General features: G+C 37.8%; 2 protein-coding genes across 3 annotated transcripts in view; both read left to right on the top strand.

The window, feature by feature from the left end:
- The window catches only part of LOC131034015 (thylakoid lumenal 29 kDa protein, chloroplastic), a 127,626-nt gene that overhangs the window by 86,139 nt on the left and 20,877 nt on the right, over positions 1-20,610 (top strand). For both annotated transcript variants that reach the window (XM_057965354.2, XM_057965353.2), the window contains exon 9: positions 20,435-20,572. In XM_057965354.2, coding sequence (XP_057821337.1) covers positions 20,435-20,572 — 138 coding nt within the window. The remainder of the gene's footprint in view (positions 1-20,434; positions 20,573-20,610) is intronic.
- Positions 8,560-9,758, top strand: LOC131034016 (uncharacterized). The gene is made up of 2 exons (XM_057965355.1): positions 8,560-9,254; positions 9,381-9,758. Exons 1-2 carry the CDS (start codon positions 8,631-8,633, stop codon positions 9,720-9,722), a joined length of 966 nt encoding a protein of 321 aa, XP_057821338.1. The 5' UTR covers positions 8,560-8,630; the 3' UTR covers positions 9,723-9,758.

Below are 20,610 nucleotides of genomic sequence, written 5' to 3'. Positions count from 1 at the left end.
ATAGGGCATGTTGACATGTCAGAGTTTGTTAAAAGGGTGGAGGATCCAAAGGAGAGTAACATGTAGCGCCTGTTGGATAGTCACATTCACCATGCTTCTTCCTTTTTGGTGGCTGCCCTAGAACCTGAGTTTGTTCTTGCTTGTGTGCACCATTTTGATAAAGAGACGAACTATCAAAAATGATGATGGGGAGGCGATAATCCATCTTGATGTAGACACTATTGAGAAAGTTTTCAGATTACCACCAGCACCTGTGTATATGGATATTTCCAAAGATAGTGCAACTGGATATTATGTTTACAGGGAAAAGGATTGCAAACGCCACATTAACAAGTGAATCCATGAGCCATGAGCCGCTTTCACAAGGTGGGCTAAGTTATACCGTTGCGACTTCAAATGGGAAATTGGAGAAATCATTACTCTCCTTCTAATATTTTTGAACCCTGGATGTATCAATTTATCATGTTTATAAGGCAATCCCATCACATCTCGTGGGGTGAAATCATCAGTGATGCTTTGTGTGAACAACTTGCAGCAGTCCCTACCACCATGACGTTCTACATGAACTCATACCTAGTGTATCTAGCAACATCACTTAGACACTTCACTGGTCTTTCTACCAAGGGTGATCATTCGCTTATATCCGTATGGGATTACTATGATCAGCTGCCTTTGAGACTCAACATATTACATTACAGGAGGGTTCAGGATGCATTCTTTGGTTATTTTATGTGTCAGTTTGACAAGACGCTAAAGAATAGAAGTGTCAGATGAGGCATGGGAAAGAGTGAATGAATATGGCTGCTTATTCCTTCTATTCCAGACTTTCACTTACATGAAAGTTGGATGTTACAACGGGCAGCCGTACATGCTTCCTAGATACCCAACTGATAAGATTATTCTTATGGAGTTGTGTTGTGACATATTCACACATCACCCCATTGCAAATGGGGACCCCTACGTTTTTTGCTTTCTGGGGTTTGTTTCTAGGTCTTTTAGGGTTTTGTCTATTAGCCTTTGCATGTTGAGTGTTGCCAGAGGGATCACTAAGATAGCAGGCTCTGTTTTAACTAAAGGTGAGTCAGTGGATGCTCCGGGTTAGGGTCATCTTTGAAAGTCTTCCTTAGGACAAAGTTTTGCTCTTGTTGCTAATTTTGTCTTGTTTGAGTTTGAGGAGGTCAATGAAGCTTGGTGAGTGAATATCCTCTTTGAAGGTCTGGGTTAGGTCAAGTTGGTGAGTGCTGAAGGTTGGAATGTCATCCTGATCTTCAAATGTCCTGAAATTTGGCTGTCTGGAATGTCATCCTGATCCTGAAATTTGACTAAGTCTGGAAAATTGAAGAATCCTCCAAAAACTAGATTTTGCATTATAACTCTTGGAGGTCCGAAACCACTCTCAAACATCTGTACAGTATATATGGAATATAACTTAAAGTATAAGAAAGAAGAAAGATATAAGGAAATGTCACTTATACTTAACCTTGTCTTGAGCTAGTTTGATGGTGGATTCACTTAAATGTGGAGAAAGGGGCTTGAATTTGATCAAGTTTGAAGGAAGACTGGAGTTGAAAAGATGAAGAGTTAAGCCTAGAATGTGGATTTCACTCTTGACCCTTCTAGAGGGTCCAGAGCGAAATTCCCCAAAACCTCCCTTTTTTCTCAATTTTGTGCCAAGCCAAGTGTGGGTTAGGGTGAATTAGGATTGGAGATGTCCTTAAGCATGGCTTTGAGTTGCTAGTGATCACCAAATGTGAAGGATTTTGGCCTAGAAGGAGAATTTCGCTCCTGACCCTTCCAAAGGGTCCAGAGCAAAATTCTCAATTTCACCTAATTTGCTCATGATGAAGGTCAAGAGATGGATTCCCAGGCCTTGGTGGAGAGAAGACTAGTGTATGCTTGCCTTGGAAGACATTTTGGAGTAGAGAAATGATAGAATTTGTCCTAGAATGTGAATTTCGCTCCTAACCCTTCCAAAGGGTCTAGAGCGAAATTCTTAAAACCTTTATTTTGCTCCAATTTCGCATCAAGCCTAGTGTCGATTGAGATTAAAGGCATCCTTAGACATGCATTTGAGCAAGTTGTGGTCACAAAATGTGAAAATTTTGTCCTAAAATGCAAATTTCGCTCCTGACCCTTCCAAAGGGTCCAGAGCGAAATTCTTATAGGGCCTATCCCTAGGGAGGATCTTGAGCGAATTTCATTCTAATGCCTTTTTATTGGTGATTTAAGGTAAGAAATGCTATGATCAGGATAAATATATCATGTGTCCTTAATCATCTTTTGGTTTGTTATGCCTCATGGAGGAGGATCAGACCAAGACAAGGACATTCCAAAGGCATAAAGGTGGACTACATGTGTTCTAGTCCATCATCATCAAGGACATTCCAAAGGCATAAAGGTGGACTACATGTGTTCTAGGAGTTGCCATCTACCTCCAAAACCTTCACTTCGCCACACTAAGGAACCACAAGATGACAAAGAAAGGCTTCGCCAGCACTTCAAGGCAAGGTATGCTACCGGAGAAGGAAGACTTGATGATAAGAAAGCCTCATCAAGCACTTGGAAGTAAAAGAGGTACATCATTCATCAAATTGAGACAAAAAAGAGATCAACCAAGACACAGACGTCAGACAAGGTGGCATCCCAGTCACTGCTCCTCCAGTCAGATTGGTCCACCTCAGCATGCCCAGATTCAATGTACCTGACTCATCGGGGATGGCACAAACTTCGGTGTACCTACCCCTGCCTCCTATTGGTCCTCACTCCTAGAATGTAATTTTCTCATTGGCTAAGGAAGTTTGTTATAACAAACCCTAATTAGGGTTTCTATCTTGTAATCCTAGCCATCGATTCTAAGTCAATCAGAGCCATTTGTTTGTAAAGGGTTCTCTATATAAAGCTCTGGCTCCTCATTTTTAGGCAAAGATTTGTTGCCAAGACATTGTTGCAAAAGACATGTAAACTTCATTGAAGGAATGGTGAATTCTATGTGTCGATTCTACAATTTGCATGGTCTCTATACTTCTCAAATTTAATTTCATGTTATTAGATGAATGGAAGAAATTTGTATGATCAATGGTGAAATTTGTATATCCATACTACTAGCGGTTTGTTGATTGCAAACTTGCCTTGCATAGTCAATTGGAATCATTCAGCTTAAGCTTAACTTCAATTATTGCTTTGTCATTGATATGCATCAACCTGACGGTGTCCATGCTTGTAGCGGTTATCTGAACATCATAACGCTTTCCTTAGAAGATCGCACTAACCTTGTGGAGATGATCCTAGCATGTCAAAGCAAGACTTAGTTAAAGTTTCATCAAATGTCATCCATTGCTTCTACAGTCTTAGTGTTAGAATTAGATCTTTCTCCAACCCTTATCCTTTTCCCTTTTTTAAAATCAAGGATCAGTAAAGACCCACGTTTCAATGATATCCAAAGAAAATCAGACGCTCAGGTCTTCGAATGTAAGTCCCCTTGTGATTCCAGCAAAATCACATCATACCACAAGAGCCTATCCACACGTAGAGAACCTACAATTAGAACCTTGGAGCTACTCCGATTGATCCTTCTGCGAGATCTTCAGCATTCGGAGAAGCTTTATTCCAGAGAGGATAAGGTACCTTTAGGTATTTTATTTTGTGTTTGGTCATGTACAAAAGACACATCAACAAGTTGGGAAGACAGATCATGGTTGTTCATGCACATCAATATGTCAGGCATAAGGTTGGGATGGGGATTTCTACAACTAACCCATTGAAGATTGGCTGGTACTCCCTCATTACATCCACCAAAGCCAAAGCCATGGAGACCGAAATGCAGGAGATAAAACTCAAAAGGTTCAAGTCAAGAGTAGATTTCGACTACCGAGGTATGAAGGAGAGGATCAAAAAGTCCTTCATACATGTGCATCGCATAGAGGATATTTGGGTGGATCTCCGTACAGAGAAATAAGTCTGTAAGATGGATTATTGCAGGCTCACCCTTGACCAAATTGTTGATTTGAACCTGGTGGACATTCCGCAAGGAATGATTGATGATGGAAATGTACTCGATTCAGAGTATGTTGAAAAGAGAGTCGATGAAGCACCACTTCCATCAATTCATTGGTCACATAAGGAGGGTGCTTCCATTCTTGACAGATTTCGGCCTATCTTAGCTAACACTAACGCTTGGCTCAAAAATAACGGTAGACTCATTAAGATCAAGGTTGGAAAAGAAGATGATTCTACAGGACCTCTCGAACGAAAGTCTGAAATCCAGATAGATAACAAGGAAGGTGCATCATCTTCGGGCACAAGAATCAAGCTGCGGTTTAGACGGGCGATGGTACTTCCTCCTCAGGAAGTGACAGTTCGAGGAAAGGAAAAATCCCAGCTCCATGTTCATGTGATAGATGCTGAAGATCCAGAGGAGGAACTACAATTAGACAATGCTCCCGAGTCACCCATTTTGGAGTCACCGCATGAAGTTCACCCTAAGACTCCTCTAGAATTACCTATGTCTTCTCTTGATGCAAATATGGATGCTTTTTCCACTGTTCATATTGTTCCTGTTTCAGCGGGTGAATCTCCTCAGAGGGTCATTCCAATTTCAACAACTGAGTCGTCTCTTGATCATTGTCAAGAGAATTTGATGAATATCTCTGGGGATAATCCTGCATATGCCCCTTTGTTTGAGATTGATACTTCCATTTCCGGTTTTGAAGAGTTCATAATGCAATCGTCACGCCCTTTGATTACTAAGCAGTCTATAGTTGCCATCCAAACAGTAACTTCTCTCAGGATGAGGATTGTTGTTCAAACAGAAACTGCTTCTCCCTCACTTTTAGCCGTTGCTCAAGGAGAGTTGATGACTTTACCTCCATGGCTTAGTTCTTTTACACCTTAAAGAAAGAAGCAAGAAATCTCTCCTGACATTTTTGATTTCCAGCATCTCAAGCAATCAAAACCCAAGGTTTCCAAAAGGGCTAAGATGATCTCAAGGGTAACAGTTGATAGTAACGGGATGAAAGTGGCTGAAATTGTTGAGCCAATTGTAGACAAGCCACGTGAAGAGATGCAAGCTGCTGATTACAAGATCACAAGGGTGGAGGTGGGCAAACAAACGCATGAGGTGGTCAAACATGATGCTCAACAGTTAGTAGCCTCATTGGTGCAGCGGTGTGATGAACTTCTAGCAAAGAAAGATAAGCTAGAAGAGGAAAATGTGCAACTTATGGCAGAAATCCAAAAGATTACCAAGTCTTCAAGTGAAGGGTACAATCCTTCAACTTTCACAAGTGCACAGGAACCAGTCCGAGGAGTTGAAAGAGTTGCTTAGAATGTACAAGCGTTGGACTCTTGGGTGGATCAACTTCATGATTTGTGTGCGCAAGTGCTGAAAGACATATTCCAAATGATGGTTAAGTTGGAGACCATTGAAGAAAACTTGAATCATAATTCTGAGACTTTCAAATTGAACTTGGAAAGGGTTGAAGGTAGCTTGACGGTTTGGCGCAAGATGCCTCAACAATAGTTGAGTTTTCTTCAGGAGCATGACATTATTCCTTCTAGGGTCATGTATCTAGAATTTGAAGAGCTCCTAGAGAACAAAGCCCTCGTTCTCAAATCCCTCATTGAAGATATTGATGACGCAATGAGATTTCGAGTTGAAGTATTCCAAGGTGTTGTTTCTCGCTGTGAGAAGGCCTCTTGCAATATCATGGGTCAGAATGGGGAGTTGCTACCAGAAGAAGAAGTTCTCGCAAATCTACAGATGAAGATTCATAATGAGTGGAGTGAGCAATTTTTAGCTGCCTCAATTCAAGTTTTGATGAAACATCAAATCTTCTTGCAGGAAATCCCGTCCACTTTGGAGAAGAACAACTCTATGCTTCTTCAGTGCCATGATACCATTGTAAAGACCATGATTGTTGCCAAGAACACCCACGAGTCAAATTGTGCTGAGTTACGGTTATCCAGAAGTTCGAAGGATTCATATCCAAACATGCCGCAACTTAAGTGTTTTTCAACACTTGGTTGTATTTTCAGAATTGTAATTTCATAGCTGTAATTTCCTTTTTGACATGTTTACTTGTAAAAGCATTTTTGTGAAAAGCAAGTCATCACTTGCACTTTTGTAATTACAAGTAAACTGATTACAAGTCAATTTAGAACAGGACTTGTAACCTTGAATAAATCTTAGTTAGTTGTTGAATAAGTCATGGTGGTTGAGAGAATTTCTCAAGTTAATTGGGATCCTCCCACCTTTTTCTCAAGACTCCTCTCCTATAAATACTTGAGGGCGTCTATTGTAATTTTTTATCTTTTTGAAAGCAAGCAAAAACTCTGCCAAATTTGCAGCAAAGAAGTCTTTGAGCTTTTATGTGTAAATTGAAGAATTGAAAGAATAGAAGAAGATTGCTCAATTGTTGAGACTTTGTTCTACATTCTTGAGTTTGTGCTCAATAGTGTCTTTCTTGCAAGTGTCTCTTAAAGAGCTTAATCAAATTCTATTTGCAGACTTTATGCTGCAAGTATTGGAGATTAATTTTAGTAAGAATAGAAGTTCTATTGAGAGAAGCTACAAGACTTTGTGCTTACACTTGTTCTTGAGAGAGATTAGAAGTAGATTTTGTTATAGGAAATAGCTGCGAGACTTTGAGCTCACACTAGTTCTTGCTATTTTGTGTAGAAAGGAATAAGTTATTTCAGACTTTGTGCTGTTATATTTTGTTCTTGTTATTATTAGTATAGAAAAGGGTAGATAGGACTTCACATATTCAAGACTTTGAGCTTGATATTGTTGTCCCATCCCGAAGGAAGTGACGGAAGTCTTTGAGCTTTTAGGAAACTTCATTTCCTTTCTCTCATTTTATTTCAAAAGTTGTTATTGTTGTTTTACGTTAAATTGCTATCACTTTTCTGTGGAGAGAAACGGATATTGGCTTTCTTGAAAAAAGAAGAAAGACTGTTGTTCCATCCTATTTTAGTTTTAGTATTAGATAGATAGGGGGAGCCTCCCCTTAATTAGGAGAGTTTATACTCACACATTGTGGTTGAAGCCACAATTTTGTATATTTCCCCGTGTACAAAATTTTCAACCAACATGTAGCATCATTTCCACACATTTGCAAGCTCCCATTGGCTGCAAGAGGTAGGTTTTTGAACATTTTTTTTCAACTATGTTTGTTTCATAAATTGTCAAACATGAAACATTAATTGTTTTTCATTTTTTTGTTTTTGTTTTTTATTTTGAATATGTTCATATTATTTCTTGCCATAGTAACTAGAATGGCATCTACCTCTTCCTCCATTGGCAATGAACAATTAAAACAATGAAATGATCCAAATTCTCCCCTACGGAAGTATGTTGACATTATAAGACCACTTCCAGGAGGTGGGGGATTTCGTTGGAGATGTCAAGGATGTGGTATGGAACGTAATAGTTCATACTATCGGGTGGTAGGCCATTTGTGTGGAATAAAAGGAAGAGGCATCAAAAAGATGTCCTGGAAAAGATGGTAAACCTATACCAGATGAGACAGTGATGAAATATATTAGGGAGCATGAGGAGGCAAAAGAGAGAGAAGCCTGCAAATTGAATCAAACCGCACCAAAGAAAACAAGGGGAATGCAAGCCCCATCTAATCTCGATGTTGTAGTAGAAAATGACCCCTTCTTTTCCACAACTGAACCTCAAAGTGAATCACCCTTGACACGCAAAAGAACAAAGGGGCCTTTAGAAACAACATTTCAAAGTGAGAGTCGAGACATTGCTGACCAAGATGTAGCAAGGTGCATATATGCAAACGGGTTGGCTTTCAATGTTGTTTGCTCCCCATATTGGAAGCAAATGTTGAAAAGTGTTAATAAAACTCCAAGAGGGTATAAGGGCCCAGGTTATGAGAAGGTACGTGGAACATTATTGGAGAAAGAGGTGAAGGGGGTTGAAGATGCATTGAAACCCATAAGGGATTCATGGGCTGAGACAGGCGTATCAATTGTTTCAGATGGGTGGAAAGATTCTAAAAATCGTCCCTTGATCAATGTCATAGCGGTGTCCCCTAAAGGGGCAATGTTTTTGAAAGCTGTGGATTGTGAGGGCCAAGTAAAAGATGGCCAATTTATTGCAAGTATTCTCATCTCTGCCATTGAGTCAGTGGGACCCCGCAATGTTGTCCAAGTCATAATGGACAATGCAAAAAATTGTAGAGCTGTTGGTTTGTTGGTTGAGGAATGCTATGATCACATCTTTTGGACACCTTGTGTGGTACATTCACTCAATCTTATGCTACAAAGGATTGGGACTAAAATAAAATGGATCAGAGATGTGTATGTAGAGGCTGAGGACATCCAGATGTTCATCACAAACCACCACATGTCTCAAGGGATTTTTAGATCCTTTTTGAATTTGGACCTATTGAAGGTAAGTGAAATAGTAATTTAATTTTACATTTTCAGATTTTTTTAATTTTCAATGTTCATAACATCATTGTGTAAGCTATATTGTGTATTCTTCTTTAAAGTTTGGCTTTATTTTTTAATCATTTTGGCATTAATTTGTGTTATAGGTTGCTGAGACCCGTTTTGCATCAAACACAATCGTCTTAAGACAACTTGTGAAAGTTACAGTGGCACTATGCAATATGGTGATCAACACCAATTGGACTGTATGGAAGCAGAGTAGCAGTGAGAGGGCAGCAAAAATTAGGGACCAGATATTGAATGAGAAATGGCAGGATCTTGTGACATATCTTCTTAGTATCATTGAGCCCATTATGAGCATGATTCGCTATACCGATATGGATAGGCCTTGCATTGGTGAGATTTATGATGGCATTGACTCAATGCTTGAAAAAATGAAGTGCACTATAAATGCAAGAGAGAAAGACCCCAATGAGAAATTCTTCAAAGAAGTGGAAGCAATTGTTGTTGAAAGGTGGAATAAGATGACCGCTCCTTTGCATCTTCTTGCTTATGCCTTGACACCAAAGTATTATAGCAATCAATTTCTTGATAAACCAAGAAGGATTCCACCATGGAGAGATCTAGAAGTATCTGATGGGTGCAAGGCAGCATTTCTTCGACTATATCCCGATGATGATTTGCGAGATACTGTTACAAATGAGTTCATAGAATTTGCAAATGGGAATGGTTTAAGTGTTGATGCTCTTCGCCATAGATCCAAGAAGGATGCTCATAGTTGGTGGTACTTCCATGGCGCATGCTTCCAACACCTACAACCCCTCGCTGTCAAAGTTTTATCACAAGTAAGTTTAATTAATTAAAATTTATCACAAGTTTATTTATAGTTTACTTTGTCTTCATAGGTTGCTAGTAATTTTTAATTTAATTTTATAAATGTATAACTTTAATTGTTTACTTTGTCTTCATAGGTTGCTAGTTCATCTGCTTCAGAAAGAAATTGGAGCACATACTCTTTCATCCACTCAGTAAAGCGCAATAGGTTGCTATCAAAAAGAGCGGAGAATTTAGTATATGTGCATTCCAACCCACGTCTTCTTTCACACAAACAACGTGACTATGCCCAAGGGGAAACAAAGATGTGGGATATAGAGCCAAAGCATAATGATTTGGATGCTCTCGCTTCTCAACTTCTTGCATTAACACTTGATGACTCGAATATCGAGCAAACCTATAGTGCAAGTGCATGTGGCATTGGCTCATCTAATTTCAATGATGAGGAGGATGAGGAGGAGGATGAATTAGAAATTTAGAGAATCCATTTGATGATTAAACTTGAAATTGTTGAAAGTTGAAACAATGATACTTGAATATTTTGTCATTTTGATATTAAATTTGATGTATATGATGCTATTATGGTATGATCATGATGCTATGATTACAAGTTTATGTTTGTTTTGTCGTTTATATGATGCTATGTGACATGCTAATCTTAATTCATGCTTATTGGCTGCTCAAAAAAAAAAATATATATATATATATATATATATATATATATATATATATAATTTACATGTTTTTGTACTAATGAACCCAGACCCCTTTTCAAAATTTTGCCATACTGGTGTACTGGTTCTTCGAACCCGAACCGATAACCTAGCTTTCAACTTAAATAGAAAAAATGCAAAGATATAAACATCGCTAAAATAGATAGAAAACAAAGCGCCTCAAAATAAGAAAAGAGAAAGTTGAAGGGTCTGTGTTGAGAAGGGAAGATTTCAAGGGGTACACAATAGTGTTGAAGTAGGGAGTAAGAACAGGCGTAGGAGATAAGAGGGAAAAGCGATGGAGCTGCGCAAGAAGAAGATAAACAAATGCATCCCAAGAAAAGAATTGGGAGATGAAATTGCAGATAAAAGTCAATAAAAGACCAGAGGCTGAAGAGGACAAAAGAAGACAGCGCTAAGGTAAGAATAAGAAAATAGACATTGATGATAGTGAATTTCCTGTTGCGTAGGAAAGTTAGAAGAGTTGCTTGGTAAGGAAGGGACTAAAGAATGTTGCCTGGTAAAGAACAAAGCATACAGAGCGTGGGGAAATAAAAAATGTGAATATGACATTGCTGCATAAAAGGGAAAGAATGAATTTAGTTGCAATCAAACAAAATAGAGTCATTCAAATAAACTCGGCTAGGCCAAGGTCAACTGAGAGATTTAATATGTGGAGGACAAGAAATTACATATTCCAACGATCTGCTAACCGGGGACTCTCGATTCGCTGACTCACTTCTCCCCGGCCTTTCCGGAGGGGAGGAAGATGAAGGAGCAGGGGAATAAAATGAGCTTGAAAAGGGCCTTTGATCTTGAAGATTCGAACCTTTCTTTGTTTTACACCTTGCCCGTAGGGTGCTTCGCCGATGATTAGTCCGATCTACTTATTGAAACGAAACTGCAGCTGGGGATGGCACAGATGAAAGATTAAGTGAAAGGGGCGTATATGGTAAACAAATGAAAATATAAGCTTTTGCATTTGAAAATAATTAAAGTTTTGATTTTGTAGACTGAGAATTGAACATTTCATTTCCTGGTTGAATTAAATAAGCATTGGGATTTTGAAGTTTTTAGTAGTGTTTGTTAACAAATTAATTTGCAATAGAAGTTAATTTGAGAGAGCTGCATTAATCTTCCATCTCAATAAGACAAGGATTTTTTCGTCTGCATCATTTGGTATCAGAGCAGGAGTTCCTGAGCATGCAAAAATAGCGCCGAACATGAGGCAATCTAGCACCAAGATCTATGGGTGTAGTATGTGTTTGTTGTTATCCTCCAACAAAGATAAAGATAGGTAGAAGGTGTACAAACTTCTTCCACCGAGAGGAAGTGGGTAGAAGAGGTCTTGAAGAGGTTCATCTTCTAGAGTCTTTGTTGGGTAGAGGTTAAGCGAGTGCGAGGAAGTCACAGAGGAAATAGTTCTTGTAGATTGTAGGGTATGTGAGAAGTGTTTGTGAAGACTGCAACAGTGAGTGAGATGTCTTCAAAGAATAGGACAAGATGGGTCATTAGAAGATTTGTAAAAATCTTATTTGGGAAGAGTATTGGGAAGAAGTGGAAAATAGAAGGCTTCATGAAGGATTGGAGTGACTTTGTGAAGAATTCAAGAAATTTGGAGCAAGAATGGACGCCCTTGAGCGTGGGCAAAATGGAGAAGTTAAAATTGAGGAGAAAATGTATGTGAGGGAAGCATGTGCAGGTGGTTGGACAGCAGATGGGAAGTGTGAAGATGAATGGCACGTGGAGAGGATAAAGTGTTATCCTGAGGAAGGAGGTGAATGAGTGTGGAGAAGTGAATCTGTCTTGTGACGAAGAGAGAATTGAGGTGAGGAATGTTCTCTTGAAAGAGGACAGCGAAAAGAAAAGCCAAGAGAAGATATGTTGCAGCCCTGTGATAGGGGTTAAATGGAGTGATGAGCATGTGGGGGCAGCCCACACAAGTGGGGAAGATAATGAGGCATAGGTTGCAGTGATAACATGTGAATGGAGTGGGTTATGTGAAGCAGGTGAAGAATGTTTGCAGACCAAATTCATGGATAATAATGGTCCCAAGTCTGATGATGAGTTTGAGGAAGACAAAGATTAAACTTGTTGAATAATGAATATGAAGAGAAGTGCAGCAGCAGCATGCCAAGAGAAAGGCATTGAAGAAAAGAGTAAGGAAGAGGAATTTGTTGCAGATGAAGTGAAGAGTGAGTATACAGTGATCAATGGAGATCGGATGTTTGATGAAGAACTCAAGGAAGAGAGTGATCCCGTGTTTGATCAAGGACTTGAAAAAGAAAACTCATTGCTTGCAGAAGAGATCGTTAAAATAGAAGAGTTGTTCATTTCGAGTGAAGAAAATGAGAAAGAAGATGTAGTAGACTGTAGGGCTACCCAAAGAAGTTGTAGGAGATGAAGAAGACGTTGCAGCAGTAGAGGGAAATGTTGATTTTTCTATATTGTGTAATAAAAAAATTGATTTGCATATTGTTGAGAAAAGCCAGAAGATAGTGGATACAAAGGATTGTTCAATTGCAGATTGGTATGGAGATACTGTGTGTTTGTATTTCGAAGCAATAGAGGATGTTGTAGGTGAAACTTGGTGGAGTTGGTCGGTTTGTGGTGGGTCAAAACCCATGAAAGAGGAGAGAAGTGGAGAGAGTATTTGGTTCAGGAGGTCAGTACATGGTGGAGCCAATTCCACGTTTTTAAATTATTGGAGAAGAGTGATGATTGTTCTGGCTAGGTGCTGGAAGAAGAAGAAGAAAAATTGAATTCATGGTGATTGTTTTAGTGACAGGGGTTCGCTGCAGATTGTTGTCAATCTAAAAGAATGGTTCAACCATTCCACCCCATTTTTGTGAGCTATGCTCACAAACTTCCTACCGGGTGCATATGATGCAAGAGCATCCGGGGAAGGCTGTAGATCTTGCATCAATTTTTCATTTTTAAAATAGGTTGCACACTTCAAAGGGAAAACAAATTTAATTTTAATTTTCTACAAAGACAACACTGAATATGGAGTTGGAGGCAGTTGAAAAGACAAGAAGAATGCAAAGTGTCGGGACAATATGGAGGTTCGTTTGGGCTTACATGTGCAGGGAGTTGAAAAATTTGCTTTCAACTTAAATAAAAAAAATGCAAAGATATAAAACACCACTAAAATAGATAGAAAACAGAGCGTCTTAAAAGAAGTAAAGAGAAAGTTGAATGGTCTGCGAACAGAAGAAGGGAAGATTTCAAGGGGCATGTAGCAATGTTGAAGTGGAGAGTAAGAAGAGGCTTAGGAGATAAGAGGGAAAATCAATGGAGCTGCGCAAGAAGAAGAGAAACAGATGCATCCCGAGAAAAGAATTGGGAAATGAAATTGCAGATAAAAATTCATAAAGATCAGAGTTCCAAGAGGACAAAAGAACATTGCTAAGATAAGAATAAGAAAATAGACATTGATGATAGTGAATTTCCAGTTGCATAGGAAAGTTAGAAGAGTTGCTTGGTGAGGCAGGGAGTAAAGAATGTTGCCTGGTAAAGAACTGAGCATACATAGCATGGGGAAGTAAAAACTGTGAATATGACTTTGCTGCGTAAAGGGGAAAGAATGAATGTAATTGCAATCAAACAAAATAGAGTCATTCAAATAAACTCAACCAGGCCAAGGTCAATTGAGAGAGTTAATATGTGGAGGACAAGAAATTACATATTCCAGTGAGCTACTATGTTGGGATAAACAGATGAAAGTTTAAGTGAAAGGGGTGTATATAGTAAACAAATGAAAATATAAGCTTTGGCATGTGAAAACAATTAATTTTTTTATTTTGTAGATTGGGAATTGAACATCTTGTTTCCTGGTTGAATTAAATAAGCATTGGGATTTTGAAGTTTTAAGTTGTGTTTGATAACAAATTAATTTGCAATAGAAGTTAATTTAAGAGAGCTGCATTAATCTTCCTTCTGGTAAGACAAGGATTTTTTGTCTATATCAGTATAGTCTAAGAGTCTTGGTTTCCTTGTGAATTGGTATGCCACAATGTATTCCTTTATAGCACTCTTGATCTTTCTGGGACATTATTCTTTCCAGTATTCACTGCTAAGTAATGGTAGTTGTAGTGAGAGTGAAACCGTACTTGGTCCTTAGTAGGTACTTTGTTGGATTGATGGTTGGTGCTCAATGTTTTATGAAGAGACTGGACTTTTTCATGAACAGTGGGGTTCTTTGGTAAAGTTGGTCTCTTTTATTTTTGGTAAGAAAAGGTGCAAGTTGTAATGTCCCCTTTTGGGATTTACCCTAATTTAGTCCCAAGACAACAATTCTAACTTAAAGTGAGTGTTAAAATATATTAATAAAATAATTCTAACTAAACTGAATACATTTCATTATAATAATTAACTTAAAATTCTAAGATTAGTTTGGAGGATGGAACTTATCTTGACAATTTTCTCTGATTTGTAATCTTGAGATATATGACATTGCTGCTGCCCAACTGAGCCCTCAGATTGGAGTCATAATAAAATAGATTCTCAACAACTTATGCTATAGTTCTCCCTTTCAACTTGATCTTCCAATGTTTTGAAATGACTATAAGTCTCCCACACAATTCTCTTCACAAAGATGTTCTTTATATCACCTTTGAGACTACTATAGATCTGGTCACAAGTCTGATTTATAGAGATCACAATGTCCTCCTTGTAATCTGCTTATCATATACACTTTTCAATTAATCTTTTATGTAATGAATGTACTCCAACTATCTTCTTTTAATACACTTACAACCCACTCTCCCAAATATATTCCTTTTTTTAATATATTTTTCCTCATGCATCCAAGCTTGGTATTTCTCCTGCTCTACTTGGGCACTCAGACTTGGATAAGAAAGATACATCCTTCCCCTTTCCACATGTCTCTCATTCTATTTTATATCTTTAATTTCCATAAGGGTCACCTCACTTCATTTGAGGAGTCATATCTCTTTGTTTATTAATAAACACAATTGTTAACTCATACACATCTTTGTTACTGTTTATTATCCTTTAATTACTGACTTGCCTCTCCTTAGCATTTGCACCTTTTTTATAAACCGATGCCAAAGGTAATCTTAATTATCTTAATCGCTGCTCATGGAATTACTTGGTTGATCAAGTCATGCTCTTCTTTATTGTTTCAGGCTTGCTCCTTAATATGAATTGTTGTTAACGATATTACCACCTTCTCAGTGATTATTTTTTAATCATTATAAGATTCGCTGCATATGCTGATTGCCTATTTAATGTGCAGTGGTCTTTAATTACTGCTTATCAATGATATACAAACTATTCCTGTTGTAGTCACATTACCATGAATCTTCTGGGGTATTTGCTACATTTAATACGAAGTCGCTGTTAGAATTCTTTACCCGATCTGTAACTATCCCCGATGCCCTGATGGAAGAGATCTTAATTGCCATCTTATATCTTGTTGAATAGTTACATCATTTAAGAGATACCTCTCTTCAACTTAAACAAATCGGTTTATTACTCAACCCGCACCCTTCGGTAATTATTATTATTTGTTATTTTTATTCAGGTCTAATCGAAGCCTTAGTTTCACATGCGTTGAAAAGAAGATTTGGTGGACACCGACATCGCTTAATCATTATACTTGGTCCCGGTTAAAGCATTCTTTTGGAGACAAATCGTAGCCTTATGACACCACTCTTGTTGAATATCACCCTATCTTTGCTACGTAGCTTTCCTTGTTTCTTTTATACATGTTTGCAAAGGCAGACAAATCTGACATGTGTCAGATTTGGTCTGCCACTAGGTGTTTATTTAATAGTTATTTAATAGTATTTAATATTGACTGGAAATCAATATTTTATTTAATAATTTATTACTATGGAGGTAAATGGTATTTAATAATTTATTATTATAGAGATAAATGGTTATTCATTATTCAATAATAGATTGCTGATAGAAATAAATGAATGGTTAATCAGTATTAAATAAGTGTATTGATATTTAATGTAATTTAATTTTTATGTTTTAATGGTAAAACTTCTTTAATAGTTAATATAATATTAATAATTGAAATATGAACATTACATTAAAATAAAACAATAATAATAAATAATAATCATAAAAATAATAAATATTAATAATTATATATTAAAGGAAAATCATGAAGTCTCATAAATGAGACGATTTTCCATTATTATTAAATGTTAATCAACAAATGTTTTAATTATCATCTTTATTTAATCCTATGTCCAAAGAGGGGTTATGACACAAGTATTCTTTGGGCATTATCAATAGTTTCACATTTTTTGAGTCTAGTTCTCTTGAAACCAAGTGGCTATAGTCTTTAGTTTTGGGAAGGGTCCCATGAATTTGCATACCATTGCTCTTTCTTCGAGTAACCAGAGTCTTTATTCCATCTCATCCATTTTAAAAGATATTTTTCGGGGATGGAGAGGGGGAGAAAGGGTGCTCTTCTTGAGTAAGGGCCCACCTTCTTTTTGGATGGTGGAAATAGATGAGGTGAAATATTTTTCGTCATATGGTTGATGAAGCTCTATACATCTTGTTTGCATATTTGGGGAGTTTCTTGAGAGATTTCTTTTTCAAAAGTTCTAAGGGGTACACAGATTATGTGGCATGTTTTTCTTAGAGGCCATGACCTCCTCACAAGGTGTAAACACAAAGTTGCAATAAGTCATTTGTTGTTTGAGTAGGAAAATTTTGGTTTTGATGATTGCACTGGTCTAGATTAATTGATGGATGGTTGTGGGTTCTCACTCTTACGTCATGTAAGTATTGTTGACGTGTCTAAAATCGCATTGCTACGACTCTATCCGGCCAATGCAGAATAGAATTTACTCGCCGAGTATCCTATCCTCTCTTGTATAAGGAAGCCCTAATGCTTTTTTTAATCGATCAAAGGGGACAACCTCAAGGTTCCAAATGTCAGTTCTTGACTGTGGGATAACTCAACAATCGATGTGTTTTGCTGGGAGCACAAGGGGACTTACGTTTTGCAACAAGTTGGTTTGCATCTGATTCTCAAACTATGAAATAAAAGCAAAAGAGAAGGGATAGGGGACCTAAAATTAACAAGACTGGTATGCGGGTAGACGGATTCAACATAACCAATCCCTGCTTGGCCAAAATAGCTCACAACCTTGCAGGAACGGTGCAATCTTCAAGGGGACTTGGAAGATTTTCAGACTGCAGGTGGATGGCTAAGCACCCAATTCTGGCGCAGCTCAGATGAACACTTGCAATTGAACTAAACACAATTTTAATGGCCCAAACTAACCATACACAAGGATACACAATCAACATATCCTCAATGGTATGAGCCTGAATCCATCAAATACCTGCACACCAAAAGGATCTATCTAAACTGCTGAAGGAAACCATGCAAACAGACTAAAACCAAGATGATAAACACCAAATCAATGTCCATTATATTGATTCTAGCTGCTTATTACAACAATTTTTGCTGCATTTCTATGCTACTACTAAAATTTAACCTTCTACAAAACTCTAACCTATTCTAACTGTCTACAAAAAAACTCTAACAAGAATCTAACCCTTTACAAAAGAAAGGCCTCTGCCTTTTATAGATTTTACAATTCGAACCGGGGACCTGGATGGACTGCATCCAAAGGCCTTGATCTTCCTTCTAGAAGCCTGACAGCGTTTACCCATGCCTACTCAATTCTTAGTTATCCCCCAACCACATTTTCAACTACCTACAATTGTTTGGCATCAATTCGGTCCACCTAGTAGCTGGGAATAACTAACTTGTGTCCCCTCATTTTGAATTCATTAGAGGAGACCCACAAGTAGTTCTCTTTTTACAATAAACAATTTCAATTTTTTAAACTGAATTTCTAGAATTAAACCCAGCTGTGTATCGTTCTGAGAATGCACACACTCATTGCATTCTGAATGTTCTTCGTCTTTGATCTTGAGGGGAGATCTCAACTTTGCAGTTCAGGTGATGATGCGCTTCCCCATGCTTTGTCGTTTTGACCTTGCGCCTTGTAGTGCGTTCTTGCATTCTTGCTTCCTGGCATCGCTCACGATCGCATCTCCAATTTGTGTTTCAGGTTGACGCTCTCGTTCTTCCTGATGTCCTCCTACAAACAATGAATTCCACTTTTAATAATCAATTTGAAAAATTAAATAAATTAATTTAACGATCATATTAAATTTATTTCAGGCAACGTCGCGCTCCGTTGTTTAAACGCCCCCTCTCCGATAGTGAAATTCAGCCACTTAGGGAAAAATGCGAACTTTCATTTTGACTAAGTCTTTGCACTTTACCACTGTTGGAGAAAACTCGGCCCTTAAGGTGAAAACACCTTTCAAAAATTCGGCTTATTACGCCAAAATGCAAGAATTTTAAATGCCTATGTGAATGTCAAAGTCAGGTCTCCTAGGCAAAGTGATAATAATTAATTAACGCCCCCCCTCGTATTTTCATTTCATCTTTTTACTTTAAGGGAGAAATTCGGCCTATAAGGGGAGAATGTGCGATTTAAGTTTAACTCGGCCCCTTGAATTGATTTGGACGATTTTATTTGGCTCTTTTGGTATTTGCCAATTTGGCATTTCATTGGCTTTTGAAAGCCCGACAAGAAGACAACGTTTGCATTTTAGGGAAAATGCTCGAAATTTCCCCTTCTGCGATGTCGACTTGCTGTTTATTTCGGCTTACCCGGTCAAATAGCACGAACTTGATGTCTTTTTCTGTTATCCTCGGCTCAAAGCTCTCTTTGTGTGCTTTAGATTTCCCTTTTACATCTTCAGCCTTTAGGGTGACTTTGCATGATTTGAACCCTTCTATCTTGCCGGCTTATGCAGAGAAGTTGCGTGATTTTGGGCTATTTGAAGTTTTTGTCTAGAAAGACCCTTTCACAATTTGGAAGTCTTGAATGACTCTTCTTTCATTTTCGGCTCATTAGCCGGTTTTGTGAACTTGCTTTGGTTTTTGGCCTAAATGAAGTGTTTGTGCAAACTTGATTCTTGCGGCCTTTGAAGGCTTGATGACAAACGCGATAGCAAAAAATGAATTCGCCCTATGACTTCGGGCTTTCAGACGAATTTGCGAGAATGCTTATTTTGACATTTTCGGCCTATGGGGGTTTCGCGCGATTTAGGTTTGAATTACCAATTTGGCCTCTAAGGAAGAAATTCACGATTTTAGTGTCTGTGAAACTCGGGGTTGATGGGGCTTTTTGCACGATTTTCTCCTTCTTATATTTCGGCCCTATGAGCCGATTTGTGAGCTTTGGAACTTCGGCATTTTGAATCAAAATGCAAGATCTTGGTATTCCGTCGGTCATTCTAGGGCAACTGCGAGATTTTGGCTTTCTCGCATTATGAAGGGTTTATTCCGGGTTTGCAAGGCAATTCAAGAATCACAATTTTTGTTCCTTTTTTCTCAAAACCTACGACAGGGCTAAGTTTGCCTTTGAAAACTCGGGCTTCGCATGACATTCACGAATTTTGCTTCGAGATTGCAGGGTCGGGATGGCTTCGAACTACAAAAAAATCATTCATTTCTCTCATACGAGGGCAAAAAGGACAGGGGGTCCCCTGTCAACAGACGGGGTGTGTGTGCAGAACACACAAGTATGTAGTGTGATGTTACAACCGATTGTGATGAATTGCCCACGTGAGGTGAACTCTTTTAAAATTCTAAAGCTTTCTTTCATGTACTCTCAAAACCTAAACAAAAAATACTCTCAAAAACTAAACAAAAAAGGATTTGAAGGACCTAAATATAATTCAAAATCCAAATTCTAAGGTCATCTTGGCCTATTAAGGCAAATATAATTCTAATAAAATATGATGTTTGGCTCACTCAAGTACTTTCTTTGGGTATTGCTCGAAGTTTCTTATCTTTTTGCTTTGAATCTTGGATCTACTAGCATTGCAAATGATTTGAATTGCATTCATTTTCCATCATAGCAAAATCTAAATGAAGGCATGCGTTTCAGTTGAAAACTTTGTCAAATGTCAAATAGGGAAGGATTCAAAATATGCTAATATTGGTAACCAAACATACAAGTTTGCAAGATGACTTAATGGAGATATGCCAAACATAAAATGGGAAAGACTAGCATTGCAAACTTAGTTTTTAGTTAATGTGTGCATTTCTCCATTTGGAGGTTAAACTATCTGACACAGAAATAATACATTTGAACTGTTTTGTTTTATAAATAAATAAACTTGTATCCATTTGCTGAAACCACTTTTTTACTAGGAGATATTTATGTACTTGTATGCTCAAGAAATATTTGTCAAATTAGTTAATTTCAAATTAGTTTTTCTAATTTCATTTGTTTGGATTGACATCTCATTGTTTGGTAATAGATATAATTATAAATATTAAAGAAATGATGTAATTTCATTGAACTATTGAGTTATGTATCTGTCATTGCAATGAAAGATATATGTTTGACTGTGATCCTTCCTTTAAAAAAGCTTTTCTCTATGTTCAGTGGGGACTGTTTGAAAAACAATTTGGCCGAACAGACACTGAAGAACCTGATCCAGAAGGTAAGGTATTGAAGTGGGCAGAATCGCCAGTTGCTGAAATGAAGCGTAAATTTGTAGATATAGGGCTTGGTCCACGACAGGTAATATGCAAGTGCTTAATAGCTTTTTAAGTTCCCTA

Source organism: Cryptomeria japonica, chromosome 2 (assembly GCF_030272615.1).
Source record: "Cryptomeria japonica chromosome 2, Sugi_1.0, whole genome shotgun sequence".
NCBI classification, from domain to species: domain Eukaryota; kingdom Viridiplantae; phylum Streptophyta; class Pinopsida; order Cupressales; family Cupressaceae; genus Cryptomeria; species Cryptomeria japonica.
This window is presented reverse-complemented; position numbering and strand designations above follow the sequence as displayed.